Genomic DNA, 18,844 nt, shown 5'->3' on the forward strand with positions numbered 1-18,844 from the left:
TGGTATAATAAGCAATTTTTGTCTACAATTTAATTTGAATTTTACAGATATCTCCGTGCCGCATTATTACCCAATTCCCTAACATCCATACGCACGAAAGCCATGCCAGATTTCCAAAAGCCTGTATTCAATGATACATTTGCTGTGCCCATTTCTCTCAGTAAACTTTTAACCAAGAGCTTACATGTGACCGTGATCAGCATGACCGGACAAAAAGAGGAAATTATTGTAAGTTTTTTTTTCACTTCATACGAAAAAATACAAATAAAACTAATAACTAATTATGTGTATAATTATAGGGAACAGTACAAATTAGTATGGCTGAATTTAATCCCGAGGATTCCACCTTGAAATGGTACAATGTCTTGAGTTCGAAATTTATGCCCACATTTGAACCCTTAGATATGCCATCAACTAGTGCAGCCGCCGCTGCATCTGTAGCTGGGCATGTTAACACTAATGCTGCAGTTACTCACATTGTTTGCAAAGAAGAATCTTCTGATGAATCGACCATAACCTCATCACAAACTTCTACGTTGACACGAAACCAAGTGCCACCATTCGAAATGCAAGCACAGATAGCCGAAGATTTAAGAGAAAATCTTGGCTTGGATGTCGATGACAACGAGGAAGATGAGGATGAAGATGAAGAAGAAGTAGACGATGAGGAACTTGAGGGCGCTATAGGCAGTGGTAAGAATTGCTAGAATTTTAGTTTAACTGGCAGACGACTTATTTTTGTTTTTTATTATTTATAACAGATTTCACCAAGAAAATGTTGGATGCCTACATGGACAATATGAAACAGGAATATGTTGATAAGGAAACCAATACAGAATGTGCATTCCCTCCCGAAAAATCGCGTTCACAACAAGGTCAACAGTCAACCGATGACAGACCCGTTAAGCGCTCACAAACATTTACGCCCTCAGCGGCGGTCGGTAAAAGTCGCTATATTTGCCGCCTGAATCGTAGTGATTCAGATTCGGCCATGCATTTTGGTGTAACACCACATCCCTTCCATCGTGGAGCCATTGAAAGGCGTTCGTTAAGATTCCACACCAAAGCTCCTAAAACTGCCACAAGTAGGTTTCTTGTTTTATACATAAACGAATAGGTTTTTTTTTACTTATTCTTGTTTATTATTTGCAGAATTAAATCATACTCATATACCACGTACTAGCTTGGATCTGGAATTGGATTTACAAGCTCAACATAGCAAATTAGATTTCCTCAATGATCAAATTTCTAAATTACAAAATTTAAAAGATGTGTAAGTAGATAATAAAAGAATGCCCAAAAAAGATTTGTTTTATTAATTAACACCATTTTTGTTATTTTAGTTTGGAAAAGGCTCGCGATGACAAGGATCCTTTAATTGCTGCCTGGGCTATTGAAAACGAGGAATTCCAACGTTTGGTAGAACGTGCCGATCCCGCCAAATGCCCCGAAGAGAAACAGTTACAAAAGCTTTTAATGAAAACTACCAAGAAAATTTACAAACTACGCAAAACAAAAGTCCCCAAGGGATGTCCCGATTTAGTGTCTTTCAAGTAAGTTTTTTTCAGAATTGCTCGTAAATTGTTGAGAGTCGTGAAACTAAGAAGCTTTTTCTTTATTTGAACAAAATTTTTTATTGAGGTCATTTTTACAAAATCTTATTTTTGTGTGGAGGTTTTTATATCCTTATGATATAGTATAAACTATATTATAAATCATATAGATAGTGTAAACGATTAAGCGATGTTAGTATGTCCTTGGGTCCTTCGAAGATAACCTATAGACACTCATATAGTTTATTATTAAAAATTGGAAAATCGACCAATGATACAATCAAAAAAACGTGGAGGACATCAACTTGATATGAATGTATCGCCACGTATTTTGTTATTGTAAAATAGAGCAATTTAATTTAAATTCTTCTGATTGACATGTCTCCCTACTTCCCGTCTGTATGTATTCTATGACTAAAAACTCTTTCGGAATTGTCTGTGTTGATAATGGAATGGACAGATTTTAGATAAATTATTCAAAACCCATTCAAAATTTTACTTTTTTGCTAGAAAAGACAACGAAATTATTATTATCAAAAATAAATCTTGGCTGTTTCTACAATCTAACAAAATTTTTGTTTTTTCTTTTTGCAGAGAAAAAATTTCCTTCTTCACCCGCAAAGGTTTGTCAGTACCGGAACTACCAACTGATTTTATGCTATCAGAAGCTGATCCTATCGAAGAGGAAGAGGAGGACTTAGAAGAAGACGATGATGATGCCGCCGAAACAGCAATTGCCATTAATACTGCGCTTGTAGCCAGTAGCATACGTAACAAGAATCTCAATGAGAATCATAGCGGTGGCAGTGCAAGTAGCCGTAGACAACAGGCTACTCAGAATGCCACCAATAAAACTAAAATCGCAACCTCAACCACAACTACAACCACTATTACAACAGAAGAAACCGAAATTGTCAAAACTTTAGAAAACACCAAAGAACAACAAGTTAATAATGATGACGACGATGATGATGATGACGATCAGAAAGAACGCTTTGATTATGTTATCGATCGCACTTATGGTGTTGAAGTTTAGAAAATGATCAACCTCTTCATTCATTTGTCTGAGCGAGTTTTTCTTTACTTTTTTTTTTGTACAGAACTAGAAAATGTTTTTATGAAAGGAAATTTGGAAATTTTTTCTTAATTGCAATTTTTAGAGAGAGATCAAGAAGATAGATAGTGTATAGAATAAATCAAATGAAATCAATTATGTAAAATTATTAAACAAACAAAAAAGCCAGAGATTATTATATAAGCTTAAAGCTACAACTTGTAAATTTAAACTAAAAAACACTTATACATATACATATATATATAATTTATTTTGTAAATTATAAGAAAAATCCACATATACATATAATTTAATAGGAAATAAAGTAACAACTTTGTATAGAAACTTTGAATAATTAGGCTCAAAACAATTTATTTTTTTTTTTGTCAGCCCAAATAAGTAGTTGACATTTAATTGAATCTTAATGATGTACTACTTTTGTCTGAGTAAATTTGAAATAGAACTATTAAAAGATTATGTTTGGAAATTTGGTTTAAAAAATCATTGATTTCCTAATAGTTTTAATAACTAATAACTGAGACCTTTAATGTCTTTAAACAATATTTTATAATGTATAATTTTTTTATAATTTATTTCGCCTTAAAAAGTTTATATAAAAAGTTGTTACATTTTCTTTTCTTTAATTTTTTTTCAAACTGAAGAAACAAACAAATTGTGCCTTATATTAAAAATATTTAGATTTAAGACAACCACAAAAATAATAATAAAAATTTTGTAAATTTTTAAAACTAGCAATAATTTAAACAAAACAGCAAAAAAACATAAAACAAAATCCCCTAAAAAAAAATTCCCAACTGTGCATATTTTTTACTCAATACTAAACAAACAAAACAAAAAATATATAATAAACTGAAAATAAATCTGTATTCCTAAGACTTTATGAAACACTATACGAATGTAATTTATTTAAAACTAAAAAATTAGTAACTTTAGTTATAAGAAAATCCTTTTTGTATATAAACCTATCCGCCTCCCCACCCCCACAAAAATCCAAAACTCACCCAAATAGTAAACTATGTATTTTAAACTAGAACGTTTTCAAAATTTTTTAAATCTTTTTTTTAACAAAAAGTAATAAAAATAAGCTTGCGTTTTTGATGAGCTTCCACTTTATATCGTAACTACATACAACATAAAATATAAAAAAAACAATTAAAAAACCATTCTTTCATAATACTTTTTTATTATTATTTATATTCTCCTTCCTCTTGTTTCATGTAAATCGCAAAAATATCATTTTACCAACAATTTTATATACCGTTTTCTAAATATCATTTTCCTTTAATACAAAAAATCTATTATTATTATTTACTTTTTTTGTAAATTTGTTATTTTAGTTTTTAATCTTCTTAAAAATAGAAATGTATGTAATATGTAATTGCAAACAAAATAAAATATACTTTTTGTTATATATGTATGTAATTTAACTTTTAAAATGTAAGTTTTATGTTTAATTACCAATTATTTAACATTATACGTAAATGAAAATTATAGAAATAAAAGCATAATATTGTATTTTGTCATAAAATGTTCATATAAGGATCTTCGGCATTCAGAAGATCCTTCTTAGTTTCATACACATACAAACAAAATAAACAAAACAAAAATATGTTTTCTAATGTTGAATAATTATCCCTCAATTAAACAATTTACTCAAATCATATTTATAGTTTATACATAAAAATAAAAATATATACACATAAATAAAATCCAACAATAATTAATTGTATATTGTATTTTGTGCAATAAACAAAATCTGTAAAAAAAAAAATAAAAAATAAAAAAAAAATGTGTTTTAATTACAATATATCAACTTTTTGTACCCTATGTTGCGTTGCCAGAGGGCAACCAGAAATTTCTGGTTGAAAATATGAAAATTATTATAAAATTTACTCGATATTGAATGCGATAATTGGGCCCAGAGTAATGGACCAAGATGTGAGATAACCTCAAAAAATATGGATATTTTTCAAAAATTGTTTGCTATTTCCTTTTGTTTTGCACACATTGTTATTTTGATAGTACCCATACAAATTTCATCCCAGAATCCAGACAAAATACAGCAAAAATAAGTTATATGTTAAAAGAAATCACGAAACGAAATTTTGCACCGCTTCCGAATTTGAATTCATGCTATATTCGTAAAAAATACTAGCTGAACCCGGTCCGCGTTGCTGGCTCTTACAATAATTCTGTTTTATATTGCATATCGATTTGAATATACAGTGTCGGACAAAAAAAAGCACGGACTCCCCGACCTGATATTCATTGTTTCGCTCATTGAGCTTGTGACATCATAATTTTTTGGTACCAAAATTGCACGTTCCCACAGCCAATCCGAATTTTTGTAGTTGGTTGTAAGACTTGTGAATACCTTGTCGACAACGGATTGAATATTCATTTGCATTTCGCAGAAGTTCGGCGAGAACGAAATCTGATTTGTCGACGTTGTTTACTTATTAGTTGTACTTTCGGAAATTTTGTTTATCATCGGTTGATAATATAAAAGCACTTTTATAGTACAATGTTAACAGCGGCCTACTTGTTTTATCGAACGATATGAAAATTTGGTATGTACCGGACATGTTACACCAAATCATTCGCTTCAGAGTACACCACTGTGAATTAAAATTTTTAGAATGATGTTAAGCTACGAAATTAAAATTAGCATTGTTTGATCGCTGGGAATGAAAAAAGCGTTTACTTCTCGAACGAAAAAATAAAAATAATTTTTTGACAATTTTTTTTTTGTATTTTTTTTTTTACTTTTTTTTATTTGCAAAAGTTTGCCCACAATTACTGACCTTGAAATCATTAGCGGTATAGTGTCATTTTTAAAATTTTGATTTTACCACGACCCTCCTTCCACAGACCAAAAATCAAAAATCTGAAGATTCACTGAAAATTTTATAAAAATCGATCCAGCCATATCTCCGGAACCACTATGCCGATTTCGTGCAAACTTCACATAAACCATCTACAGACCATCCCCAACGTACCCTGAAATCGGTCGACCCGTTTTCGCAGTTAGTGGTGACATCAAAATGTACATTTCTTTTTATATATAAGATTTAAGACTTGAATTTTGATTTATAAAATGCACAAGAGTAGTATATGTGATAATTTGTTTGGTGGAAGTATTTTTTGTAAAAAAAGGACTTTGAAAAATAACAAAATAAAATGTTTGATCGATAATGATGAATAATTTAAAAATAATACAAAAAAAAAAGAAAATTTTTTTTTCAGAAATGTGTTTGTCATGAATATAATTGACACTGCCAAACTTCTTGACTGTCTTATTTATGTACTTGGGTTACAGTGTCTTTCTCGTATCCGAAGATAGATCGGTTGAAATGTTCCCTGCAGGGAATGCCAATAGTGAAATTGTAGAGATTTACTAGTGACATTTTCAGTAGTACTACTAACCATAGAGACAGAAGAGTTTCCGCTCTATGTGTTTTCTCTATGCTACTAACCAATCCCAGCCAATGTAATATAAAAAAAAATAATTTATTTGTGAATAAAATGTTATAACAAAAACACATTTTTTGTGAAAAACAAAGCGCTAGAAGTTTAACAAAATTCTCTCATATTTATGTTCAAAAATTTCTGAAAAAAATAATGCTTAACTAAATAACTTCTATATATTTTATTTATTTCCGCACATAGAAACCCATAATTTAAAGCTTATATTATATATATTAAATTGTATTAAATATATACATACTTTATTGGCGCTCACCTTTGTTCTGTTTTAGTCCTCTAAAGATGGGTCTGAAAACAAAGAGTTGAACATTTTATTAATTTTATAAAGCTTGCAAAAACGGTAGCCGTAGGCTTTCTTTTGACTACTCTTATCATTGAGAAATAAACATAGAGCGGAAACTAGGAAAAATATTACTCAAAAAATAATATAGTTAGTAGGGTATTCAATCGGTTAACGGTTAACCGATTAATTTTGGTCGGTTAACTGTTCGAATAATTAAAAATTGCCCATTTTCAAATAACGAATAAACCGATTAATTTGTGTCGGTCAACCGATTAACCGAAATTTCTTTTTTTTTGCACTTTAACATAATTTTTTTGTTTTTAATTTTCCATTTTAATTCAAATACAAATGTCAAAGTAAAATTACATATTTTTCGAACATTCAAGAAATATGTTTAGTGAGTATAATAACTGATATACCTATTTAATTTACATGTAATTGTCGGATGAGAACATGATAATAGACGAAACTGGAGACACTACTGAAACGAGTTTTTATCACAACTTATCGAAATTATTAAAAGTATTTAAAATCTAAAAAGTTCAAAAAGGACTCCAATGGTATAATGGAGGATTTTATAGGTATGCTTAGAAAAAACTAAAAAAATAACTGACAAATTGGATATTCTTTATCTTGTCTTACTTTCGATTTCTCCAACATCTACAATCAGCGCGAGAGTTTTCTCCAAGTCGAGTTTTATTAAAACTAAAGAAAATTATTTACTTTTTGGTTGAATTGTTATGTTTTGTTTATTTTTTATGTGTTTGTTCTTTATTTTATTAATAAAATACTTCAATAAGTACACAAAATTCGTGATTTAGTTTCAGTTTAACATTTAAATATAAATTATTCGGTTAATCGAATAATTTAAAATTAACCGATTAAATCTAAACCCCGATTAATTATTTGCTCGATATAGCGATTAAACCAGAAACCCGGTTAATTGAATACCCTAATAGTTAGGAACTGATACACATTTGGAAAATTTTGTTTTTATAATGTTCGTCATAGTCCAAAAGTTTACCACGCCCGGAAAACGGCTGCACCGATTTGGTTATTTTTTTTTTAAATGCACTTACGTAGTAATCCAATTTAAGTTTTAAGAAAAATTTACCACGCCCACTTTTAAGCCCACTTTTTTTCGATATATCTAAAATCGCAGAACTCACTTATCAAATACATTTGTAAATATGTGACCAACGGCAGTAACATGGCTGCGATTGGAATTAGTGCGGAAAATTCCAACGATAAAGTAACTCAATTTCAAATGGGCCGCTATATTAGCAGTAACGAAACAATATGGCGCATTTTTTCATTTGCCATTCATGAAAGATATCATTCAAGAAAGATTCAACTGGAAAAGAACTGACCAGATTTTTTTTAAAAAGTGTGCCGAACGCTGCTATACTTCAAAATGTCAAGATATTATACTTGGAATCAATCGCCAACGTAATTTGAACGGCGGAAACAACAAAATCCAGTTCCAGTTTTCCATAATTTATTTTCCACCGACGCATTAGTTCGCATCTATACAGTACAAAAAAGGGTATAGTTAATTAAAAGTTTATCACCTTTTTAAAGGAAATTTTCACTCCAACAGCATAGGTAGAGACTTTAACCTAGTCAGTAGTGCTACAGTATACTGGTGGACTTTCAAGGGCAAGCTAATGTTAAATATCAATAGAATATTTCATTGGCTGGGGTACATCTGGTCAGTAGTACTACTGACAATGTCACTTGTAAATCACTGCAATATCACTATTGGCATTTCTTGCAGGGCACAAAAACAATTTTGGTTTTGCTAACCAATAAGACATACATTTATGTACACATTCAAGACGTATTATACACCGTATACACAACAATTTATATTTTTTAATTAAAAATTGTCACTTTTATTGATTTTGTATAATATATATTTAGGTATCACAATTTAAATTTTTATACATCTGCAAATTTTGCATTTCAAAAATATTAGAACGTTTTTTTTCTCTTTTGACATTTTCTTTTATTCATCATATACAAAAGCTCAATATTGTGAAAAGCCTGATATGTAAGATGGGTTTGTTTAGGGGTTTCATCAAAAAGGAATTGAAATATTGGAAATCGAGAGAATTTCAATTTGTTATTTAATGTTTATTTAAGACTTTAAAATCGTTACCGCTAAGCTACCGTTACAACTAAAATATGTTTTCAGCTCAACTACTATAATAATTTTTCATTCCAAAAATTGAGTTTATTGAAATCTACATGATTTAAAATATAATAAAATTATAAAAAATTTAATAGTCGACAATTGGACTTATTTTCAATTTATGAAGAAAATACGCCAATCAGCAATTATCGTTATTGTAATAATTAATTAATAATTAGCGTTAACCTTTTAAGGTATTTACAGACAACAATACTGATTATTAATATTTATCAAAAACTTATGTATCATTATACAATTTCATCGTCTAAACATATAATGTTTGTCAAAATTTATAAAAATTGAAAGCTGTGATGTAGGCTGCACGCAACTTGAAAATAATTTTAGTACAAATTGTGGAGAAAAACGTAATCAGCTGTTTTCTTGATTGAAAATTGAAACACCAACTTGAATCAGATTTTAAAGCAAACATGATTTTAAAGCAAATGGTAACACCAAAATAAAATTGTTTATTGTTTTTTGCCGTTGACATTTGTGGTAAACTTATTGAATCTGGCAACATTGTTTTGTGGCATTTTGAGTGACAAGATACGTGGCTGTCGGAAAAAAATACGGAAAAGTAAAACTTAATTCTCATTTAATTTGCTAAAAATTTAGTTGTTTAATTGATATAATATAGAAAAATATATAACGAAAATGAAAAGAAATCTTGTAGTAACGATATTAACACTTGCCTTGATGCAATTATTGCAAACTGCACAAGCTTTCATTGTCAACGTAGATGCCCACAATGAGGAATGCTTTTTCGAGAAAATTGAGGCTGGAACGAAATTTAGTAAGTAAATTATAGTTTCAATGAAATTCTTATTAAATGCCTTCATAATTATAGGTGTTACATTTGAGGTGATCGAGGGTGGCTTCTTGGATATTGATATCAAAGTGACTGGACCTGATCAGGGTATCATGCATCAAAGTGAAAAAGAATCATCGAGCCGATTGACTTTTGCAGCTGTTACCACTGGCGTGTATACGGTATGTTTTGATAATCAAAAGAGCAGTATGACTCCCAAAATGGTGATGTTTTCGATTGATGTGGGTGAGTCACCACATCGTGCCCCTGGTGCACCGGGTGAGGAGGATATTGGTCACACAAAATTAGAAGATATGATACGTGAATTGTCGGGAACTTTGACCAGTGTTAAACATGAACAGGAATACATGCATGTAAGTTACATACAAATGTGAAACTGTGAGTTTTATTAATGTAGCGTTTTCCATTTTAGGTTCGTGATAAAATTCATCGTTCTATTAACGAAAGCACCAACTCCCGCGTCGTTTTATGGTCTACCTTCGAAGCTTTAGTTTTGGTTTTAATGACCATTGGCCAAGTGTATTATTTGAAACGTTTCTTTGAAGTTAAACGTGTGGTTTAAGACCGTTAGTTTATTTAGGAGCTGTCATATTAAGTTTTGCATAATTCCATAGCCATTCTCCTTTCATTGTGAAAAAGAAATTTTAATGATTTTTTTCTTCCTTCTTTTCTCGTAAATGTTTATTTGAAAAAAAACGCATATAAAAATGTTTCATCTATTAAACAATTTTTTTTTTTTAAACAGAAAATATTTTTGTTCTTATTTGGTAGAAATTTTGATTTTCGAATTTAGGTTAAAGATCCGCTAGGATTAAATCGAACTAGTGGAAATAATTAAAACATGTTTGACGTTTTTATTATACATTATAAATGCTGTCCATTACATCTACAGAGTGTATAAACATATATTTTCGCTACTGTAAAAACTAAGATGTCTTAAAATAAGCATTTATGCAAAAAGTGTGTAAAGTTATAAATATTGGATTATCAAATTCAGAACATTTACAATAAATACTTGAAAAACTGTTGTAATATGAATCCTATCATTTCTACGACTTTCGCTACAAAAATATTTTCAAATGATGAAATCTATTTTTTGCATCTGAAATTTTAATAAAATTATAACATGAACTTTTATTATCTGGGAATTACTTTTAGATGTAAATTTTAATCAGCTCAGACCAATGCAGCACTGTGGATCCAAATTCACATATAATAACTGGATGAAATTATTCGAGTTTCGAATAAAACCAAATATAGCTTTTTACTCACAAAATCTTGGAACACAAGATTGAAATTAAAAGTTTACACAAAACTAGTTTACAAAATATTGTTATCTACAGTGAAATTCATTGAAATTCAAATTTTATATAAAATATAAGTATGAACTAGGATGGTTGCGATTTTTTTAGATACAAATTCTTTATAAGTTCCCCTAAAACTTAAGCATAGTTATTAGACGGACTTCAGCGGTGTATTGTTTTGGCAAGTTTTGTTTTATTTAAAATTCATCTTTAATGGACTAAAACAACACAAATGTGAAGATAAATAATTCAAAAAATACATATACTCTTAATAAAAGCTAATTTCGATGTCTAGTGGAATCTTATATACCCTTCACCAAAGTATACTTTAAGATACAAATTGAAAACAATTCTTGGTAAAAAAAAAATTGGGTGAAAAATTATTTGTTGGCGAAAAAAAATGTTGCTGAAAAAATATTCGGATTTAATATTGTCTATGTTAATGATTTAGTAATCCAGATATAGATCACAAGTAGATCAAAAAATGAGGTAGTAGTTGCGGTTTTTTGATTATATCAAAAATAACCAGGAGTTATTTGGGGGATTTGGAAAGTTGATTTCAACAGACATAAGGACATGGCTATAATGACTATAAAATTTCCATTTTGGAGTTCAGAACGACTATAACACTGCGTTACACGAATTTGGTACCCTCTTAACTGTTAGCTGGAATGAATAGGTAATGAGTCATAGATTAAATGTTCCAAACATATGAGGTATCCATCACGTCTAGTTTTCGAGGTACATGTCATTTATTATTGTTACTACCCTCACTTTAGGGTTAAAAGAAACAGCTGAAAGGGATGGTATGGTATTCAGGCAGCCGTCCAAAACCTTAATTTCGTTCAGCTCACTTGGTTTATTTGTATGTGGGACAGCAGAGCCACATAAAGCACTATACTACAAAGCTAGTTTACAAAATATTGTTATCTACAGTGAAATTCAAATTTTATATAAAATATAAGTATGAACTAGGTTGGTTGCGATTTTTTTAGATACAAATTCTTTATAAGTTCCCCTAAAACTTAAGCATAGTTATTAGACGGACTTCAGCGGTGTATTGTTTTGGCAAGTTTTGTTTTATTTAAAATTCATCTTTAATGGACTAAAACAACACAAATGTGAAGATAAATAATTCAAAAAATATACACTTAATAAAAGCTAATTTCGATGTCTAGCGGAATCTTATATACCCTTCACCAAAGTATACTTTAAGATACAAATTGAAAACAATTCTTGGTAAAAAAAAAAAATTGGGTGAAAAATTATTTGTTGGCGAAAAAAAATGTTGCTGAAAAAATATTCGGATTTAATATTGTCTATGTTAATGATTTAGTAATCCAGATATAGATCACAAGTAGATCAAAAAATGAGGTAGTAGTTGCGGTTTTTTGATATCAAAAATAACCAGGAGTTATTTGGGGGATTTGGAAAGTTGATTTCAACAGACATAAGGACATGGCTATAATGACTATAAAATTTCCATTTTGGAGTTCAGAACGACTATAACACTGCGTTACACGAATTTGGTACCCTCTTAACTGTTAGCTGGAATGAATAGGTAATGAGTCATAGATTAAATGTTCCAAACATATGAGGTATCCATCACGTCTAGTTTTCGAGGTACATGTCATTTATTATTGTTACTACTCTCACTTTAGGGTTAAAAGAAACAGCTGAAAGGGATGGTATGGTATTCAGGCAGCCGTCCAAAACCTTAATTTCGTTCAGCTCACTTGGTTTATTTGTATGTGGGACAGCAGAGCCACATAAAAGCACTATACTACAAAACTATGGCCAGAAGGATCAGATTTTGTTTTCGGAAAATCTAATGTTGCACATATACCATTGATAGATCCTAAAAATTTCATTTTACTACCACTCCACATAAAACTTGGTTTGTCAAGGCTATGAATAAAGAGGGAGATGGCTTTTTATATTTAAACACAGTATTTTCAAAGTTAAGTGATGGCAAACTCAAAGAAGGAATATTTGTGGGTCCTAAAAAACGCACATTGCTGAAAGACACAATTTTAGATAAAAAGCTTACCAAAAAGGAACTTAATGACTGGTTATCACTGAACGCAGTTATAAAAGGGGTTTTAGGGAACCACAGATCCGACAACGCAGAACAGCTAGTTAACGACATGTTAAAAGCTTACGAAAAATTGGGTTACAGAATGTCATTGAAAATTCCTTTCTTCATTATAATTTATCTTTCTTTCCAACTAATCTTGGTGTGGTCAGTGAAGAGCAGGATGAGAGGTTCCACCATGATGTAAAGAAGCTTGAAAAACGATTTTAAGGCCATTGGGACACAACTACGCTAGTTAAAATTTTATAAGATGATTTTTTTTTACCTAAATGATAAAATTAAACTCGATTAATAATGTAAACAATTCTAGTTGATTTTATTACATTTCTTTGAAATAAGTTTTGGCCTTTTAATTTTTAATATAAGGAAGAAAAAGATGTGATGAAAAGAATATTTATATGCACGTTTAATAAACTCTAGGTATAAATAGGAATACATTACATTTCAAAGCGGGTACTCAATTTTTTATCCTTTGTAACGCAGTGTAATCGGAACCAATATAGCAACTAATTTCAGCAACTAATTCTGGAACCCGTTCTGTGGAATAGTATTATCAGGTCTGTCACAGAATTCAATTCCGATCGAAAGTGGAATTAATTCCGTATTTCGCTTCTTCAGAAAAAGTAAAACGAAAATTTCTTTCTGAATAAAATCACTTTCAGTTTTCAAAGTAGAATTGATATTTCAATGTAATTCTTTGATTTTCTAAAATGTTTATCAATTTCTGTACCAAAAACTTCAATTATGTTTTAACATAAAAAACGCTGTCAAATTAATATCAGAAATACAGAATTATTAAATATTTTTTGAATTAATAAATTACACGGATTCTGAAGAACCTAAAACGAAATCGATCGGAATAAAAACTACGGAATTGAAACCATTCAGAACAAAATGTGTGACAGGCCTAAATAGTTTTATAGAACCATATTGATATTACAATATGTGTGATTATGATACATTAAAACACATCATAACTAATTATTTATATTTAGCAGTCTTTTTATTTATTACATATTTTGATCAGAATTCAATTTCATATACATATTGTGTACTATGTACCAATATTCCAGGTTTTACCTATGGTTTATAGTATCTAAAAAGACCTATATAGGTATATGTATATCTATGCATATAATTAATTATATATTGTACTTTGCGGTAAAAAAAAGTAATCATGGAGTAAAAAAAAAATATTGTAGTGAAAATAGTGAAATATAAAGTTTTAAAGGTAAAATAATTTGTCGCACAATTCCTCCGAAGGTGAACGGCGTATATTCTGGCCCACTAAGTAGGCCATCTTATGAGCATATTGACAGCAGGCAGGAATGCGTATAGTGCCAGGCCAATTGTAGTACAGGAAGCACAACTTATAGGTCAATCTTTGAATGATGTCTGGACTGTAGAGAGAGTCGTCACGCAGCACAATATAATGGCTGGGACTAACCGTACCTTGGCGAACACTTTGCGATACCAAAAAGAAATCATAGTAGTTGGAGCGTGTTATGTTATTGTCGACCACAGTGCCGGGCTGAGGATTATTTGCATTGTTTCCACTTACAGAAAAATATCGCGTGTTAATGCGTTTTTGTACCACAATGAAAGTGATTTTCAGAGTGTGATTAAGCATTCGGTTGCAAGCGGATTCAAATTGTGGAATTTCATATGATTCACATAGCGAAAGTTGACCATCGCCCACACCATCGCGATAGATTATAACGCTATCAGGATATTTGCCATTTTCCTTGCGAAATGCCAACAAGGCGGATATGAAACTGGAGCATAAACCGCCCACAATTTCCTCGCGTTTGGTTTGGATGACAGCCTTGCTGTACCATTTGGTGTAAGTCTGATTAATGGAGGCCACAAAGGCAGCCACGGAGTTACCCTTTTGGGCCGCATCATGATACGAGTCGATGCCACATATCATAACACTCTTGAAGGGAATCTTTACCGACCACAGCGATCCACCCAGCTTGCAGTTCATTTGCAGCAGTATCTTCTGAACAATAGAACGATTTTTGGAATCATTGGAGAGAGTGCGAGAATTTATCACCTGCGAAGGTATTGGCATTTCAACGCAGCAGATTTTCTTTATGGCCGAGTATCTGTCATCACGGGCAGTTGGCGAAATACACACTACTATTTGAGTTTCTTTGGTAATATTCTCCCTGATGGCTTTAACATAAGTGTCTACACGATCGTTTGGCAACACAATCATCTTTGGTTTTTGTACTTTCATGCCAAAAGCTCGGGTGTTTCTTTCGACGTGCTCACAAAACGATTGGGCTGTTTTCGAGTCATTTTTCACATGTATCAACAGCCAGTCATGAATGTGCACAACCTCAATTAACTCATTACTGCAAGCGTAACGTGAAAAGTCTGCATTAGGTCCAGCCGAAAAGACTTTTTGATTGAAGTAGATTTTCTCCTCTTCAAAACAGCGGCCATTTATATGCTCATAAGACTGCTTCAAGGTCAAACCCCAATCATTTAAAATTTGTTTAGCTTCTGGACTCTTATTTATGTTGGTGTAGAATTTCTCTAATGCCTGCAGGCGTTGATTGGGAGAAATGCGTGTAAAGGTGGCTATTTCACGCATTAGCTTAAAATCGGAACGCATGTCATCGCGCAGGCCAGTCAAGTGACAAGTTTCAGGTATCAAACAAAAGACTATATCCTCAGTTTCTACGTTATTGGCCAATTTTTGTTTCTTAATGCTTATAAGCAAAGGCTGGGATTTATCCTTAATAACAATGTTGTGGCTTTTGAGGTAGTAATCATTATACGAGATGGGGCCATCTTTGGTGGGAAAAGTCGACATGGGATTTTTATCAAAACATATATCATCTATACGGTAGGTACGGTTATTGTAGCGTGTTATAATGACAGCTCCCAGTAGAGATTTCTTAGCAGCCTCTTGAAATGAACTAGAATTGCTTCTGTGTATGTCAATCAACATGTCCAGCACAGTTTTCTGACACAACAGGCGATGCGAGACATCACAACATAACATCAAACCACCCTCGTACTCATCGACAGCTGTAACATAGCCGGGCCAAACTTCAAGCTTCTGTTGTGGTATAATCTTGGGAGAAGTGGGATCAAATTGTTTTCGATCAAAGCGCACATAATTCAAAGTCTTCATTACGCGATCGAATAGAACATTGTACAAATGTATACAATTTTTCAAGCTTTCTTTGCGTTTATACAAAATACGTATTTCTATGTCCGAGCCGTCTGCTTTGTTTTGTGAAACAAATGTAGTTAATTTGTCCTTTAGCAAAATGGGCAAGTACAAGGTGACGCCATCAAATGTTTTTGTTCCACCAAATTTGTCACGATGCTCATTTAAGTATTTCATGCGCAAACTGGTCGAATCTACATTGGGTACAAATCTCACCTCATACACGAATACTCCTTTTTGGGGATCCGACTCCAATCGTATATAGTTACTGGCTAATTTTGTTGGTTCTCCCTTAGAACCATGAGTATTTTGCAATGATTTGTAAAAATCGGATTTTTCCTCTCTCGCTTCTTCTCTTACCACACTTTCTACTTGTGCAGGAACTTCAGGCTGTGTCTTTAATGGCGATGATGCTCGCCGTGGCTCTTCCGAAGAAAATGATGTGGTTGAAGTCTCCGAAGTAAAACGTTGAAATAAACTCGCTCTGCCTCTGCCCGGAGTTTGAATTGCACTCTGAGATACATCATCGTCCGATAATCTTATATTACATCGTCCTCGCCCACCAATTGACAAACTAGAGAATGAGCTCAAATCTTCGATTATTTTACCACGTCCCAAGCGTCTAAATTCACCACCTGATACGGGACTACGTGAACCCAGGCCGCTATCTTTTGTAGAAATTCCTTCACTGGAATTCGATTCAGTTGATATTGTCTGCTCTAGACACAAATTTAAGAATTGTCCGCGTCCTTTAGACATGTTGTCTAAGTTCTATTGAATTATTTCACAGATTTTAAAATTGCAAGTCTTCACTTGGAAACAGTTTTGAAATTAATTTGTTAAAGCGCATACATTTGCAATAAAACTGTAAATCTTGTAAAACAAAATGCACAAAGAGAAAAACGTAGTTGCCGTATTTTTATTTTTCAACATTGACCATTGTTGTCAATATAATATTTAAAAAAGAAAAAGATATGTCATATGCAAAGAACCGTTACTATTTAAACACAGACATGGCATATTAAATAGACAAAAATAAATATTAATTAAATTTGCTCTATGTTTAGATATGTGTATTCATAAAAAATCAAATTTAAAAGTTAAATAATTCAATTTTAATATTGGTTACAAAGTAATGTAAAGGCACTTTACATTAAAACGAAAACTAGTGGTTTTTGAAAATCCAATTTTCAAAAACCATCACGTTTAACTAAATTTGTCTGGTTTTTCCTCTTATATACACTCCTACAATTATATTTTATTGAATAAAATTTGCACTTTTATCTTTCCAAAACCTTTAAATAGATTTAAACAAAAAATATATTATGAAAATCAAGAGATGGAAGTTGAGTTTTAAATAGGGACCACAACCAATATTTAGGTGTGTGGTAGTAGTATATAAATTTATATATGGGGGATTTCATGTGAAGTGAAAACCAACTTTTGAAATCGATGTCGTCCGATCGGCATGAGAGTTCTCCACCGATCTTGTTGAAAAATTGTGTCTGAATTACTACCCAATAGAACTAATAATCTTGGTGCAATCGATTTCAAAAGTTAGTTCACATGACATGAAATCCCCCATATACATAATTATTAAACAAATTCCTCAAGAATTAATCAGGGTTATTCCTGTTCTCACTTTCACCATTCACCTAATTTTTGGAAGCATAATTACAACAATAGTATGAAATTTTCTCAGCATTTCTAATTATAAATGTTTACAAGTGATTTTTTAACCTTAATTATATAATTTTCGAAATCTGATTTTATATTATATTGTTGTAATTAAGCTTTCAAAAATAGGGTGAATCGTGAAAGTGAGAACAGGAATAGTTATGATTAATTTACGTATAATTCTATAGAAATAAATAGTTCATTATAAACCAAATAATTGGGCAACGCCAAATTTAGAAAAAAGCCTTCGAACGCGATTTGTCCGTCTCTTTTACACCAATCTAGATTCGATGCATCTTACTATTGTATTTTTTAATACAAATCATAACTGTACCGATAAATTTGTATGTGGATTAGCACATGCTTTTGATAATCCAAGAGCATTGATTGATAAATCACTGGCACCATTATTTCTTAACCCCGTCACCACGCGTAATTTGACGTAAAATGACGGCAGAATAACGGGACTTTATGTTCAATAGTTGACTATCTTTAATTATTTTTTTTATTTTTGTAGTTTTTTTTATTTTTATTGTTGATCATTATTACTCTTGTTCTGTATTGAGTTGTTAGGATTTACTTAAAAGTATTACAACAATTAACAACTGCAGTGAGCCTCAAAAGTGAGTGTACACCAAAAATTATTTGTTTTTTTTAAGATAATGAAAATCCTAAAATTTATCCATCGATTAAAATTATTAAGTTTGGGTTTGTTGGAGATTGGGTTGAATAATAGATTCGGTTGTGAAAAAAAAGATTTAAGTCGGACTATAATGATTTTCATGATCTTAAAAAAATCAAAATATTCGCAGGTGTTAACTAACTTTTAAGGCTGTGTGTAAATAATTAAATAAAGAAACTATTATACCATGTTCACACGACGGCATTATTCGTCATTCACGCTCTCATTCGTCATTCAACCCCCAATTACGAACTGAATTACATTATTCGCCATACAAAACTTCAAGTGCGAATTACCTTGTTCGTACGTAATTCAGTTTGAATTACCTTATGAATTACGAACGAATGACTGCCATCTCAAATTTGTATCCATTATTTATGTATCAAAATCAGCTGTCCAAACAAAAATGTCAAAACTAAATAAAGAAAAAGATTTTTGTATTAAATAAATAAATAAATTAAAAGAAATAAAAAGTCTGA

General features: G+C 31.3%; 3 protein-coding genes across 3 annotated transcripts in view; 2 read left to right on the forward strand and 1 right to left on the reverse strand.

Moving 5' to 3' along the window:
* Positions 1-2,981, forward strand: part of kibra — a 52,451-nt gene extending 49,470 nt beyond the window's left edge. Inside the window, exons 4-9 of the mRNA XM_065516002.1 lie at positions 48-228; positions 300-693; positions 762-1,085; positions 1,153-1,273; positions 1,344-1,553; positions 2,148-2,981. Of these exons, the coding sequence (XP_065372074.1) occupies positions 48-228; positions 300-693; positions 762-1,085; positions 1,153-1,273; positions 1,344-1,553; positions 2,148-2,589 (1,672 nt within the window). The 3' untranslated portion in view covers positions 2,590-2,981. The remainder of the gene's footprint in view (positions 1-47; positions 229-299; positions 694-761; positions 1,086-1,152; positions 1,274-1,343; positions 1,554-2,147) is intronic.
* A 6,130-nt stretch (positions 2,982-9,111) lies between these two features.
* CHOp24 lies at positions 9,112-10,452 on the forward strand. The gene is made up of 3 exons (XM_065516003.1): positions 9,112-9,384; positions 9,439-9,773; positions 9,833-10,452. Exons 1-3 carry the CDS (start codon positions 9,246-9,248, stop codon positions 9,980-9,982), a joined length of 624 nt encoding a protein of 207 aa, XP_065372075.1. The 5' UTR covers positions 9,112-9,245; the 3' UTR covers positions 9,983-10,452.
* A 3,348-nt stretch (positions 10,453-13,800) lies between these two features.
* Positions 13,801-16,860, reverse strand: AGO3 (Argonaute 3). Its single transcript, XM_065516004.1, has one exon. It carries the CDS (start codon positions 16,763-16,765, stop codon positions 14,045-14,047), a length of 2,721 nt encoding a protein of 906 aa, XP_065372076.1. The 5' UTR covers positions 16,766-16,860; the 3' UTR covers positions 13,801-14,044.
* Positions 16,861-18,844: the final 1,984 nt, after the last annotated feature.

Source organism: Calliphora vicina, chromosome 1 (assembly GCF_958450345.1).
Source record: "Calliphora vicina chromosome 1, idCalVici1.1, whole genome shotgun sequence".
In the NCBI taxonomy this organism is placed as follows: Eukaryota; Metazoa; Arthropoda; class Insecta; order Diptera; family Calliphoridae; genus Calliphora; species Calliphora vicina.